Source organism: Zootoca vivipara, chromosome 9 (assembly GCF_965207765.1).
Source record: "Zootoca vivipara chromosome 9, rZooViv2.hap1.1, whole genome shotgun sequence".
NCBI classification, from domain to species: domain Eukaryota; kingdom Metazoa; phylum Chordata; class Lepidosauria; order Squamata; family Lacertidae; genus Zootoca; species Zootoca vivipara.
In genome coordinates this window covers 69,759,405-69,774,657 of record NC_142592.1, presented here as the reverse complement: position 1 = coordinate 69,774,657, position 15,253 = coordinate 69,759,405, and the positions used below count along the sequence as shown (strand labels likewise).

Genomic DNA, 15,253 nt, shown 5'->3' with positions numbered 1-15,253 from the left:
CACATCGTCTTGGTTGCCCTCCTTTGCACACCTTCCAGCTTGTCAACATCCTTCTCAAATTGTGGTGAACAGAATTGGTACTAGGACTTCCCCTGACCTGGACACTAGACTTCTGCTGATGCAGCCTAGAATAGGTAAAGGTAAAGGGACCCCTGACCATGAGGTCCAGTCGTGACCGACTCTGGGGTTGCGCGCTCATCTCGCATTATTGGCCGAGGGAGCCGGCGTACAGCTTCCAGGTCATGTGGCCAGAATGACAAAGCCACTTCTGGCGAACCAGAGCAGCACACGGAAACGCCGTTTACCTTCCCGCTGTCTGTTGCGGTTCCTATTTATCTACTTGTACTTTGATGTGCTTTCGAACTGCTAGGTTGGCAGGAGCTGGGACTAAGCAACGGGAGCTCACCCTGTCACAGGGATTCGAACCGCCGACCTTCTGATCAGCAAGCCCTAGGCTCAGTGGTTTAACCACAGCGCCACCTGGGTCCCTTGCAGCCTAGAATAGCATCCGCCTTTTTTGCTGCTGCATCACAGTTCAGCTTGAGGTCCACCAAGACCCCAAGATCCTTTTCACATGTACTACTGGCAAGCCAGGTGTCCCCCATCCTATATTTGTGCACCTGGTTCTTCCTGCCTAAGTGCAGAACCTGACATTTGTCCCTATTGAAATCCATGTTGTTATCTTGCGCCCAGTTCTCCAATCTGTTATGGTCATCTTGAATTCTAATTCTGTCTTCTGCAGCCTTATCTACCCCTCCCAGTTTGGTGTCACCCGCAAATTTGCTGAGCATCTCCTCAATTCCTTCATCCAAGAATGAATATAGCAATTTGTGAAAAGGGGGGCATCAACACTTTATGAATACACGGCGCAGCTTAGGGTGGGGCAGAAGGTGAACAGGCTTTTCAGTGCCCCCTCCTCCTTCCCTGCACAGAAACTCTATTTTGGGACTCAAGATTCAGACAGACACATTTTGGCACAGCTACAAATCATTCGGTGCCTTAACGGGAGTAAGCAATTGGCCTGGCTGACTCTTGTGTCCCTGGTCCCCACCCAGGGGTGCTGAGATCCTCAGGGCACCTCTCAGACCCTCTCTGGGCTCCAGGTAACTGTGGCAGGCTGGCCCAGATCGCATCTCATTTGCACGAAACTGCTTGGCATCAGCAGACAGCTCTGTTAAGTGTGCTTGGAGGGGCGGCTGCCAAAATCGGGATATGAAGTTAATAGTCAAGAATGTGCTGGTAGAGGAAAGGAGGGGCTGGAATGGGGGGGAGGAGAGAGAGATGTTGCGGGGGTGTTTGGCTCACAGCTGCCCAGCTGGTGGCCCTTGGCGAAGCAGCCCATTATCCTCCATTAGGAAGGAATTGTAAGGAAAATCAACAGCCTCCAGAAAAGGGCAGGGCGGGGGAATCCAGCTCATTAAGAAAAGGAAAGAGGGAGGGAGAAAAATAGAGGAAGGAAGGAAAGAAGGAGTGCGTGTAGCAGAGGCTACTTTTCTCTCCCCCAAACTGCAACGGAAGGGAGGAAATGAGATGTTCTTCTTACAGGGAACTGACTCCAACTGCCCTTCACAAATCATCACCAGCTGGCAAGGCAGGAAAGTCCAGGACAGGGACAGGATCTGTGTGTGCAGAAGGGAAGCCGCAGGTGGGCTGAAGCCCCCTCCCCACCAGTGCAGCCCCTGCCCACAGGTGTCCAAGGACAAGCCCCCTCCCCAATCCAGCCTGCCTGCTGTCACGGAGGAAGCCCGAGGTTAAACAGCAAGCAAGCAAGTGCATCTCATCCGTTTGCCACCACGAGCTGTCAGATAATCAATTCCCTGACGCACAATGAAAAAGAAAGAAAAACCCAGAGAGAGGGAGAGGGTGGGGGGGAGAGGTCTTTAGCTGCCATCCCAGCAGGGAGGACCCAAAGGAGGAGGAGGAGGAGGAGGAGGAGGAGGAGGAGGAGGAGGAGGAGGAGGAGGAGGAGGAGGAGGAGGAGGAGCCTCTGTCCTGGATGGAGAAACCCAGTCTGGCCTCAGGATTGGGGACGGAGCCCCTTGCAGACCACCACCCCAGATCAACTTCTGCGCCAGCACACTGAGGATCCGTACAGGTTCCAAGGTGGCATCTCCATGGGCTGAGACTCCAGAAAAAGAAGTGGGTTTGTATCCTGCCCCTTCCCCCTGCTGCCCCCCTCCACTGCAACCTGCACCCCCCAGTGTGAAGCAGACAGTGTTGAACAATCAAATACCCATGAAATAGTAAGAGGCCGCAAGGCCAGCTTAAGAGATGCTGGAGAATGAGGCTTAAAGTCTGCTTGCCCCCCCCCCAGACTTTGCTCAAAACAGGAGCAATCGGGACTTGCAGCACGGAATCACAGAACTAGAGAGTTGGAAGGGGCCCCGACTCGGTCACCTCGTCCAACCCCTCAGAGTCCGAGGGCATTTCAGAGCGGCTGCAGAGAACAATTTGCTGGCGAACTGGTGCCCCGAGGGTCAAATCCATGCGCGTCCCGAGAACCAGCCTCCGAGACAGAAGGCCACCTCTGCGCAGAAATCAGCTTCCTTTCCATCCTGCTAGCACCCTTCCACCCCAGGGGCGAGAGAACGGTGCCCTAGTTATCAGCCCACGTGCCAGGGGCAGAAATCCAGCTGGAGGGCGGCGGAGGGGCACAAATGGCCAATGCACGCCCACAGCAAGGCCACGTGTCCAAAGTGGAGGCCAGCCCAGGCAGCCTGCAGGGAGTCCCCACCCCCTTCCCCACTGGCAGAGTGGCAGTGAGGAAGGTCAAACCCAGAGCGTGTGGCTACGTGAGGGTGGGGTACCTTGCTTTTGGCTCTGGACCTGCCATGCCTCGGCTTTTGCTCCTGGTCTCTCCGCGGGGTCAGTTTCCTTCCCAGAGAGGCGCCCATCTTCCTCCCCACGGCGCTGAATCTGTCCCTCGCTCATCTCCACACTGGCTTGAGGACAGGGCGTAGAGCTCACACCCGGACGGACACACACACACACACACACACACAAATGCTCACTGTCAGGCACACACACACATTCCACAACCTTCCCTCCGTCCAAGCAAAACAGCAGCGGCTGTGCCGAGGGGATGTACTGTGGCCAGCTTTGCAAATGACCCTTTCTGCAAGCCCCTCACTGCTGCTGCTGCAGGAGGCGTGAGTGCCTTTCCTCCTTCCCTGCCTCCCCCCTCGCCCTTCGCCCTGCCAGACCTCTGCCTCTCTCTGGTCTCTCAGGCCAGCTGTCCCGAACGGCCCCTCTGGTGCTGCCTGACCCAGGCGGCTGCAGAAGGAAGCGGGCAACTGTCAACCACCTGCCATCGGGCCCCAAAGGCTGGAACTCAACACCATGTGAGGTTCCAGAGGACAGAGAGCCCAGCAAAGGATGGGCTGGGGCTGGGGGGGGGTGGAGGCAATGTCCTCCCTCTCATTTAGTCATTTGTTTATTCTTTTTTTTAAAAAAAAATGCTGTCCTGATTTTCCTCCAAAGCAGCCAATGACAAGACATTCAGATCAATAAAACAGTGTCATGAAAGAGGCAGCCACAGCAGAATCGATATCATCCCAGCAGCAGAAAGCGCTTCTTTGCTGGTTTGCTTTGTTTGTCCCTGCCTCTCCTCCGAGGAGCTCAAGGTGGCCCGCAGAGCCACCTCGTCACAACCACCCTGCAAAGTAGGCTGGGTTCAGAGAGCTCTGGGACGCAGGCAGGATTTGAACCTGGGGCTCTGTGGTGCTAGCCCAACACTCGAGTTGCTGCACTGCCCTGGCACAGCCGTAGGTCAGACATCAACCTCCCTCAAAGAGCTTCCATTTGTGTCTTTCGTATTGTATTTTTATGTTGTGGTCTGCCCTGAGATCTGCACATGAAGTTCTGGAGAAATATACAGTCGTACCTCGGTTCTTGAACAGAATGCGTTCCAGGACCATTTGACTCCCAGAACCATTTGAAAACCAAGGCGCAGCTTCCGATTGGCTGCAGGAGCGTCCTGCAGCCAATCGGAAGCCGCACCGGACATTCAGCTTCTGAAAATTGCCCGAAAACCAGAACACTCACTTCCGGGTTTCCATCGTTCGGGAGCCGATTTGTTCGGGAGTCAATGCGTTTGAGATCCAAGGTATGACTGTAATGAAATGGTATATAATGAGATCTTATTTAATCCCAGTACCAGAAGATTAACTAAGCAAGCCATATAATAGGGCCCTAAAGTGAGTAAATACAGCCTAGCAGGGCTTCCCAAACTTGGGTCTCCAGCTGTTTTTGGACCACAGTTCCCATCATTCCTTACTAGCAGGACCAATAAATACAAATTTAATAAATAATGATAATAAATCATAAATCATATGTAGCTTTTTGATTCAGCATTCGAGAGTGGGGAAAGCGGCAGGGGAAATTAAAAAAGAGCTCGGACATTGACCGGGAAAGTGTGGGCCTGGGTCTAGAAAATGTAGGGCAAAACTTAAATGTGGATGAGCCCTAAAATGGACCTATGTCCTCAGTCACAGGCAAGTCTCCAGGGGACAGCATGGCCTGGATTCTTGTCATCAGGTTTTCCTTACGGAAGGGAACAGAAGCTCCTGGAAAGATCAGGCCTTTGCTAGACATCATTGCCCATCATCAAGCAGAATTATGGTGAGAAACTGTTTCAAAACCCTATTTGAAACTCCCTCCTGAAAACAGCCGGAAGGTCTACTCCAGGCATCCCCAAACTTCGGCCCTCCAGATGTTTTGGACTACAATTCCCATAATCCCTGGCCACTGGTCCTCTTAGCTAGGGATCATGGGAGTTGTGGGCCAAAACATCAGGTGGGCCGCAGTTTGGGGAAGCCTGGTCTACTCCATTCAGCATATCCATGGACGAGTCACAATCCAGACACTGGTTTACATCGCTGCTGCAAGGCGCTCCCCATTCCGTGAGACATTCTTCAGAGATTTCTGCACCTTTATCCCTCACGAAAGTGCAGCCTGCCTAAAAGGAGAGCTGGGTTTCCTCGTGCAGAATTTCAGCAGTGGAAATCAAAGCGTGCTCCTAAAAAGCACCTCCAGGGATCGTAAGTCTTCAAAAAAAACCAACAACAACCCACAATTCTGTGATGATTTTACTAACAGCATTTCCTTAATTATAGAGGGTATATCAAGCTATCTCCTCTGACTCACGATGAGAAGTTCAAAATGGCTCACACTGGCCTAGAGGTAATTAACTCTGCGGAAGATTTGTATCCGCACCAAGATAACGCTCACTGAACGGAACGGAGCCTCAAAGTAGTCTGAACCGCACAGAATCCGTCCACAGACCAAGTCAATATTTGCCGCTGCTTACCAGGTGCCACTTGGCAATCATTTTTTCCGAAGGCTGGTTTCATTGCCAAAAGGGCACAAATGAAAACTGCTATCTTAACCCAATCAGAGGGAATTGCAGGGGGTGGGTGGGGGGAGCACACTGTCAGCCGCACGGAGCAAAGCCAGCTTCTTGCAAAATAAAGTAAAAAGCTGCTCTGCAATATTGCTCGTGCACACACATAAAGACCGACGAGGGAGGGTGGCAAGAGGCTCCGCTGGCCAGCTCTTCAAATTGCCGAAGGGCTCACCATTCCTAGAGGCAGATGGCCAGGCCAAAGGGGCCCCTTTGGCCTGATTCTGCAAGGCTCTAATAAAATTGTGGGATGGAACACTGGGGCAGACAAGTCACAACAATTCCTAGAGTGTCCACTAAGAGGGACTCACCTGGGGGAACACCTGACTAAGTTCCTGTTCCTCCAGATATGCAGATGAGATGGATTAGCTGGCAGGCAAAAGCCCCTAGCCAGCAGCCATTCTCCCTCTTAGCCATTTCTCCTTCAACGGGCACACATCTCCAGAGAATCTCCAGTTAGGATGGTTCTCCCTCTTGGCCTGCTGGCAAGAGAGAGACCAGATGGAGCCTCACTTTACTAAGTAAGTCTCCACATGTATATATTTGTAACTTTTCTACGTAAGCCTGCCTTTCTGAGATTATGCTGTTAACTCAGGATGAAACTGTAAGTAAACTCTATCTTATTTCAATACTATAGTGCCATGTATTTCTTTTAAGAGGGACAAAGGGGATTTGCCAGGAAGTATAATATTGAAATATAATCTTGAAGTATAATATTGTTGCAGAGGTTCTAACAAACCTAACACTCACGCTTTGCTGCGCACAAAAGGGGAATGTCACTCTGCTGATACTGGAAGCTTGCTAACACAAGCTTGGATAGGATCTATCTAATAGTATATCCTAATCCACATCCCTAACATTCCCACAAAAATAAGATCGGGATTTAGTCCAGCAGGTCCTCAACCCTTTGAATGGACAAGTGTTTTGTGGCCTAGGCCACAAGGACAACAAACTGCCTGCTAGGCTCTGCCGCAGCAGAGGCCTGAAAGGAGGAGCTCTGTTGCAGGGCTTCCTGCATCACAGGGGGTTGGACTAGATGATCCCCGGGTGTGCCTTCCAGCTGCACTAGTCTATGATCTTGCTTGCTGGATGCCTCTGGCTGGGTTGGAGGGATCCATCTGGACAAACAGGGTGGGGTGGGCAGCGGGGAGAGATCACCATTTCTCTCCCTCTCCCAGCTTTGCATCTGCAGTGTTTTTCCCTCCGCCCAACAGCTGCTGTTTCCTAGATGGACTGAAACCTCAGGGGTGCTGCTCCCCCCTCCTTCTCCCTGCACAAGAGCACCAGAAACCAGGCCGGCACCCCTGGAGCCGCAGGCCAAATTGAGCAGCCCTGCTGTGAGCAAAAGGGAGGGATGCAGGCAGGAGGGGAGGGGAAATGGCCATCATTTTATGTCTCAAACAACAAGAGCTGCTTCAGCAGCTGACACATACTTCGCGGGGCCAAGTGTTGGAGCCCTCTCTTAGGCGGTGGGGATAGGCAAGCGATGGCTCAAGACCATAGAAACATAGAGTTGGAAGAGACCACAAGGGCCATCCAGTCCAACCCCCTGCCGAGCAGGAAACACCATCAAAGCATTCCTGACATATGGCTGTCAAGCCTCTGCTTAAAGACCTCCAAAGAAGGAGGCTCCACCACACTCCTTGGTAGCAAATTCCACTGCTGAACAGCTCTTACTGTCAGGAAGTTCTTCCTAATGTTTAGCTGGAATCTTCTTTCTTGTAGTTTGAATCCATTGCTCCGTGTCCGCTTCTCTGGAGCAGCAGAAAACAACCTTTCTCCCTTCCCAAATGACATCCTTTTATATATTTGAACATGGCTATCATATCACCCCTTAACCTTCTCTTCTCCAGGCTAAACATACCCAGCTCCCTAAGCCGTTCCTCATAAGGCATCATTTCCAGGCCTTTGACCATTTTGCTTGCCCTCTTCTGGACACGTTCCAGCTTGTCAGTATCCTTCTTGAACTGTGGTGCCCAGAACTGGACACAGTACTCCAGGTGAGGTTTGACCAGAGCAGAATACAGTGGTACTATGACTTCCCTTGATCTAGATGCTATACTCCTATTGATGCAGCCCAGAATTGCATTGGCTTTTTTAGCTGCTGCATCACACCAAGGAGGGTCCGACTGGCACTCTCCGGTGGAAGGGCTGCAGCTCAGTGGCAGATTGCCTGCTTTGCATGAAAACAAATCCGCATTGAATGCCTGGGAATCTCCAGGTCGGGCAAGGAATGTCTCCGAGCTGCCCTGGTCTGAAACCCTGGAGAGCGGCTGCCAGCCAGTGTAGATATATAAGAATGTAAGAAGAGCCTGCTGCTGGATCAGGCCAGTGGCTCAGCTGGTCCAGCATCCTGTTCTTCTCACAGAGGCCAACCAGATGCCCACTGTGGGAAGCCTGAAAGCAGGATACGAGCACACGAGCCCTCTCTCTTCCCGTGGTTTCCAGTGACTGGTACTCAAAAGGATAAAACCATGCTGGCTAGTAGCTATGAATGTGTCTAATTCCCTTTTAAAGCCACCCAAGTTGATGGCTACCATTGCCTCCTGTGGGAGTAAGATCCATAGTTTAATGAGATGCCCCAGTGGGAAACCCGAAAGCAAGAGTTAGAGCATCTCTCCCCTCCTGAGGTTTCCAGCAACTGGGATTCAGAAGCATCACTGCTTCCAAGTTTGGAGGCAGAGCAATAGCTATCCTGGCTGATAGACATCAATAGCCCTCTGCTCTTCCTCCATGAATTGCCCAATTCTCTTTTAAAGCCATCCAAGTTGTTCGCCATCACTGCCTCCTGCAGGAGGGAGTTCCACAGTTTAAGTATGTGCTACATGAACAAGGACTTTTGAATGCGTCATTCATCGGATGCCCATGCATTCCAGTGTTACGGGAGAGGGAGAAAGACTGTCCTTCGGACCTTGTGGGGGGCCGGATTATATTTTTTAAAAAAATAATGAATGCATTCCTATGCCCCACAAATAACCCAGAGATGCATTTTAAATAAAAGGACACATTCTACGCATGTAAAAACACCAGGCAGACCCCACAAATAACCCAGAGATGCCTTTTAAATAAAAGAACACATTCTACTCATGTAAAAACACCAGGCAGACCCCGCAAATAACCCAGAGATGCCTTTTAAATAAAAGAACACATTCTACTCATGTAAAAACATGCTGATTCCCAGACCGTCCGCAGGCCGGATTTAGAAGGCAATTGGGCCTCATCCAGCCCCCGGGCCTTAGTTTGGGGACCCCTGGGTTAGACTCCCTGGAAAAGACCCTGATGTTGGGAAAGATGGAGGGCACAAGGAGAAGGGGATGACAGAGGACGAGATGGTGGGACAGTGTTCTCGAAGCTACGAACATGAGTTTGACCAAACTGCGGGAGGCAGTGGAAGACAGGAGTGCCTGGCGTGCTCTGGTCCATGGGGTCATGATGAGTCGGACACAACTATACGACGAAACAACATGGTGGGTTTGAGCAATGGTGTCACCTGGGCAGGGCTCTGGGGGTGGACGCCAGGGGTCCCACTCAACAGAAGGAGAGGGAAGGGGGACCAGATGCAACACTGCCAGCTTCTCACATCTTAATACACATCAACACCCACAGATCCCACTCTCACACTTCCAACACAATGGCACCAGAGTCTAAAAGGCTCTAACTGCAACCACCACTGGGCCTGAGAAAAGCTGGCGGCTGGGTCATGTGCAAGGGCCTCCCCACTCGCCTTGATGAGGATGGTGGTCTCTTCTTACCTTCGTGTGTAACTTGGCAAACTGCTTGTCGTCCAGCAGGCTCTGGATGTAAACTCGCCTCTTGTACCGGAACTGGAGAACAAGAGCAGAGGGGAGAAAGGAGCGTCACCCACAAATCGCCAGAACAGAACCTGTGCCAAGGGCAGACCACAGCTTTCAGAGGCATTTCAGGATGTCAAGGAAGCCCAGTTGCAGGATCAGGACCAAAGGGTGGGTGGGCTTTAGTCTAGCATCTTGTTCTCCCCAGTGACCAACCAGGTGCCTGAATGGAAAGTCCACAAGTAGGACCTGAGCTCAGCCACCCTCTCCCCGCCTGCGATTCCCAGGAGATGGTATTCAGCAGCTCACCATCTTGGTTCAGTTCCTTCCCTTTGGAAGCATTACAAGTTCTTCCCGCCAATCTTGGGGGATATAACAGCAGCTCCAAAGCTCAGAGCTTATCCATGCATGGTCCACACTTTAAAGCTCTCACTGAGCACCCTTTATTTAGATCCAGAGATTTAAAGCTACTCTTTAAAGCTGAATCAGAGCAAGCATCAATCCGCAGAAAACCCAAATGGCTGTTTGCTCCAATTCAGCTTTAAAGAACAGGTTTTCACAGGGGAAAGGGCACTTGGAAACAGAGCTTTAAAATCGGACCTGAGAACCACCCCAATTTTTTTTTAAAAGTAATATATGGGTAGGACCAATTTACTCCATGCCTGCTCAATCTTGGCTGTAAAAAGGCTCAGAGAAGAAGTCAGTACTCTCATAAGAATGCTCTTGGACTCTGATGAATTGCCAGGGTAGAGGAATTCTAGAGTGGTTAATTGGGTGCCACCCTCTGTCCCACCAGAGCAAACATGGCCCATACTGAGAGTTGGGAGAATGGGCAAGTCCATTCACCTGGACAGGCACAGAGGAAGGCGGAAATTGGTTAGGTCTGTTGGGCAAACCACCTGGGGATTTATAGGTCAAAACCATGTTCACAGGGAACTGGTCCAAATCCCACATGGGGCTCATCCACACTTCCATTTGGTCCGTGATTTCTAGGCCTGGGTCTGAGAGGTTTTGCTATTTTCTACCGCTTTTCCTGGGAAAACCCACTGTTGGCCGCTGAGGGATGCCCCATACGTCCACTTGTCTCAGGCCTAGAAAGCATGGCTCTGAGCAGCTCAGCTGCAAGCAGCCTACCCCTTACCCCACTCCTTTCCCAGGGAAAGGCTGCTCTTTGGCGCGGAATGGGAACAAACAGCAACCTGCAGAAAACATTATTGCCACTTGCTTTGATGGAGCGCAAAACAGCGGTTTTCCCCAGGGGAAAGCAGCGGGACCAGAGAAAGTGTTTAATCCACAGAAAAACCAACTGACCTTCGTTACAATTCAGCAGTAAACAACGGGTGTTCCCCAGAAAAAGGGGGGGCAAATGGAAAGTATCTAGGACCTGTGCTTAGAAATCAGTTCAGCATGGAATATTGTGCAGGATTTAACTTCCTGTGATCTGAGCTTTTTGAGAGAGGAAGGAAGGAAGGAAGGAAGGAAGGAAGGAAGGAAGGAAGGAAGGAAGGAAGGAAGGAAGGAAGGAAGGAAAACCAAACTTCCAGTTGTCATGGGAGATAGATAAAAATTAGCCCCCATCCAGGAAGAGTCCTGTGAAGGTGTTTGGGGCCTTGAGCAGGTCCTCTGCGGTCAGCATCAGTCCGTCCTTCCCATTTTCCAAGCACAAAAACCCATCCAGCTCTTCTCCTCCCTCCCTCCCTTTCCTAAATTTAGCTCGGTGGTGATTCATTGTTTTCGAAGCAGCGCACCTGAAGAGCTATGTGAAGAAGAGGTGACAAAGGTTGGCATTTTAGAACTAACTGGCAAATCAGAGAAGGAGCAGGGCGCTGGGCCCGCTTGGCATTCGCCGAGGAGCTCTTGAGGGACTCCGCTGTGAAATCGTTGGTCTCTTTCGCTAAAAGACATGCCTAACATTAGCCCCCCTCCCCCATACCTGAGGCTTGCAGGGAAGTTCCTGCAGCATCTGATTTGGGAAAGGGATTTGGGGAGCAGGGAAGATATGGGAAAACAAAAGTGGGAGCCTGCATTAAATTGGTGGGGAACCACTGCAACCCCCCGAATCTGATTGGGGTGGCAACATTTGTCGGGTGTCAGTACACCAGCTGCATCCCACCACATCCACATATAGACCATGGTGATGCAGCCGCTTTTGGAGGCAAAAGATCACAGCCCAGGGAGGCCCCAGCCAGGATGGGCAAAGGTGACCCACAGGGCCTCTGCTGCCAGAATTAAATGCTAAGGCAGTATTTCTAAATGGGATTTTAATAGATCTTTGAGGTCCAAGTAAGCACCCAGCCTGACCTCCAGTACAGCAAGAGGGTCAACCATCGATTTTCTAGAATCATAGAATCTTAGAGTTGGAAGGGACCCAAGGGTCATCTAGTCCAACCCCCTGCAATGCAGGAATCTCAGCTAGATTTATTTCTATTTATTGCAATGTATGGGCTAGGAGAGTGCCCAAGTGGCCAGAATCTTCCACTAAGACGTCATGCCACAACCTTCCCTTGACTCTTGGTCTCAGCCATTGCCAGGTACCTGCAATTCTTAACACAGGCCTCGGCTTTCTGCTCATCCTGCGAGTCTTTCTACTTTGCTACCAGCTTGTCTTCAGCCCTCCCAAACTGCCTGGCACTCCCTTCTGCTGCCACCCACTGCCATCTTGGACCTGGACAGAGGGCTATCTTAACCGTACAGGCAGGTCTAGTCACTTCCTGGGGCAGCATAGCTCACGGGGGAACCTGCAATCCCAGAAGCCATGCTTGCACATGCTCTTGTGAGGTTTCTGAAACTGTACAAATGGACGCACTAGAGGAGAGGGCTATTGGTGGCTCCTGGCCAGGAACATGGGAAGCTACTACCTTAAACTGAGTCAGAGCCTTGGTCCATTAACTGCCAGCAACTGCATCTCCTAACGGGGATTGAATCTCATTAGCATCATCATCATCATCATCATCATCATCACTATTACTTTTTTCTTTAAAAAATGTTTAGGGGTACCCTCGTTTTCCTACTCATATTGAAATACTGCCCCTCAATGAGGCCAAACTTAGATTCACAGAATGTTTAGGGGTCTGCGTACCCCTGTGTCCCCCCAGAAGAAAAGCACTGATGATGATGATGATGATGATGATGATGATGATGATGATGATGATTAAGATGGGGATTGTCCACCTGCACAGGTAGTCCATCTAGGGCAGGCATCCCCAAAATTCGGCCCTCCCGATGTTTTGGACTACAGTTCCCATCTTCCCTGACCACTGGTCCTGTTAGCTAGGGATCATGGGAGTTGTAGGCCAAAACATCTGGAAGGGCCGCAGTTTGGGGATGCCTGATCTAGGGGAAGGAAAACTCTCATCCTAAACCTCCACTGCCTTGCGGGACATCTTGCGGGGAGAAGAAAAGGCTAGGAAGAAAACCCTACACAAATCCAGAGTGGAGACCCAAGGACAGTTGGGTGGTGCCTCGTATGCCTCCTTCCGGCAACTCCTGCAGCCAGGCTGGTGTCAAAGCTATTGCTCTTGCTTTCCTTTGGACCACATCAGCCAGGCCGAGAAGGGGGTCTTGTCCTTTGGACAGCCCAGGACCTCCAGAGACACAGCCCAGCCTTGTGCCCTGGAGGCACATTCTGTTCTCTCTCAGGACAGACAGAATGCCAACAGCAACAACCCTGCCATTTCCACTGACAGGGGCTCAAGGCGGCTTACAGATAAAAATAGGTAAAGGTAAAGGAACCCCTGACCATTAGGTCCAGTCGTGACCGACTCTGGGGTTGCACGCTCATCTCGCATTATTGGCTGAGGGAGCTGGCGTACAGCTTCCAGGTCACGTGGCCAGCATGACAAAGCCGCTTCTGGCAAACCAGAGCAGCACACGGAAACGCCATTTACCTTCCCGCCGGAGCGGTACCTATTTGTCTACTTGCACTTTGACGTGCTTTCGAACTGCTAGGTTGGCAGGAGCTGGGACAGAGCAACGGGAGCTCACCCCGTCGCAGGGATTCGAACCGCTGACCTTCTGATCAGCAAGCCCTAGGCTCAGTGGTTTAACCCACAGCGCCACCTGGGTCCCTACAGATAAAAATAAAGGTAAAGGTAAAGGGGCCCCTGACCATCAGGTTCAGTCGTGTCCGACTCTGGGGTTGCGGCGCTCATCTTGTTCTATAGGCCAAGGGAACCGGCGTTTGTCCGCAGACAGCTTCCAGGTCATGTGGCCAGCATGACTAAGCCGCTTCTTGCGAACCAGAGCAGCGCACGGAAACACCGTTTGCCTTCCCACTGTAGCGGTACCTATTTATCTACTTGCACTTTGACGTGCTTTCGAACTGCTAGGTGGGCAGGAGCTGGGACAGAGAAACGGGAGCTCACCCCGTCACGGGGATTCAAACTGCTGACCTTCTGATATGCAAGCCCTAGACTCTGTGGTTTAACCCACAGCGCCACCTGGGTCCCTACAGATAAAAATAGGAATAGCTAAAAACACAGGAAAGAAACAATCCTACAAAAACAATGCATGCCTAGTGGATGCTCAGCCATTGAACGCCGTCCTTTCCCTGCCATGAACCTTTTGGACTTTCTGCCCATGCACTTGTCCTCTTAGGCCCTGATCCTGAAGAAAGCTCCCACCCTCTCTCACAAGTAAGACCACCAGGAGCCAGGTATTCTAACAAAGGCTGGCAATCCGCATGCCATTCAGAAGCTTGCTCTCTGGAGAAGGAATGCCACCCGACCCCCGGTTCTTTCCATTTCACCCAAGCTCAACATGGCCCCCATGCCCCAAGGCAGCCTCAAGTGGGGCTGGGGGTGGTAGCTATGGAAAATGAGACAGGCCTGCAGGTCGTTACCTCCAGGTAAGGGACCGGGGTGTCCGGGTTCAGGGGGTACTCCCTCAACAGCCGCTCTTCGTCCAGGAACTTCCCAGCCCTGCCGTTGAAGGCTGGCTGGAAGAGGCCATAGTTCAGCACGTCCTTCAGGCTGTGGTTCAAGGTGCAGAGGATGCGCTGCTTGGAGACCCAGACGGGGACATCAGGGTTCAGCCGCATACACTTCTGTCAAGGGAGAGAGAGAGAGAGAGGTGCTGCTGAGCAAATGTAGGCAATTGGTACAAAATGTGGGCAGGGGGAGGGAGAGGCATTGGGTTTTGTTTGCATTTTAATGAGAAGCCACCGTGCTCACTCTTCTTGAACCAATATGCAAAGTGAAGCACAGCTATCCTTCAAAAGCCACACTTGCTTGCATTTTGCAATGCAGTTCGCCAGCAAATGTGCACAGAAATAAATTGCACTCGGGGGGCGGGGAGTGTGCATTAAAATACATATAGAAATTAAAAAACAAACAAACAAAGAACTCCCAACTAAAAACGCATTATATTAGGGGAACCCGCTTTGCAAAAATGTGCATATTATTTATTTTTACTTATTTGCTTCATTAAATTTATGTGTCACTTTATCGTAAAGGGGGAAAAGCTCAACATGGTTTGCAAAAAGAATAAAACAATGTCAAGCCAAAGGAATGCAAGTGGCAGATTGTAAACTCTTTATGGACAAAGCTGAAAATTAACAGTAGTTTCCATGGCTCCAGATACCACACACATTCTTTTAGTGTCTAGGCAGCTATTCCCAGTTGCAACAGAGGGAGGTCCACTCCCCCTCCGCCAGCTTAGGAACCTTCTATCAATGGGCTGCACGCACGCAGCCAGATACTACGCCTGCCTGGAAACTGCCTCTGCTCCTCCCTTTTCAATCCCCTCCTGGTTCTGGGAGACAGTGTTGCAGGAGAGGATGGGGAAGCACCCAGCCCTTCGCTTGCCTGACCTGCCTCTTCCTGCTCTTCTTCCAACCCATCCTGTGCTCCACTCTCCAGCTGTGAAGCTCCCCTTGCCTCCAACTCTCGCCTCCTGATTGGTACAGTCCCCCACAAATCACTGCCCCCCTCTACCGAGTCAGACTCCAGCCCCCCTTCCCCCAGTGCACACTTGTCAGCATTCTCTCAGTCCTTGACGAACCATAAAAGTATCAATAAAAACAGCTTTAAACAGCTACATTGGTCGTTTATTTACTTATTTC

General features: G+C 51.2%; 1 protein-coding gene across 6 annotated transcripts in view; it reads right to left on the bottom strand.

Annotated features, from left to right (window-relative positions):
• The window catches only part of SHANK3 (SH3 and multiple ankyrin repeat domains 3), a 419,062-nt gene that overhangs the window by 280,179 nt on the left and 123,630 nt on the right, over positions 1–15,253 (bottom strand). For all 6 annotated transcript variants that reach the window (XM_088676559.1, XM_060279323.2, XM_088676556.1 and 3 more), the window contains 2 exons: positions 14,033–14,236; positions 9,154–9,225 (listed from right to left, as the gene is read on the bottom strand). In XM_088676559.1, the coding sequence (XP_088532685.1) occupies positions 9,154–9,225; positions 14,033–14,236 (276 nt within the window). The remainder of the gene's footprint in view (positions 1–9,153; positions 9,226–14,032; positions 14,237–15,253) is intronic.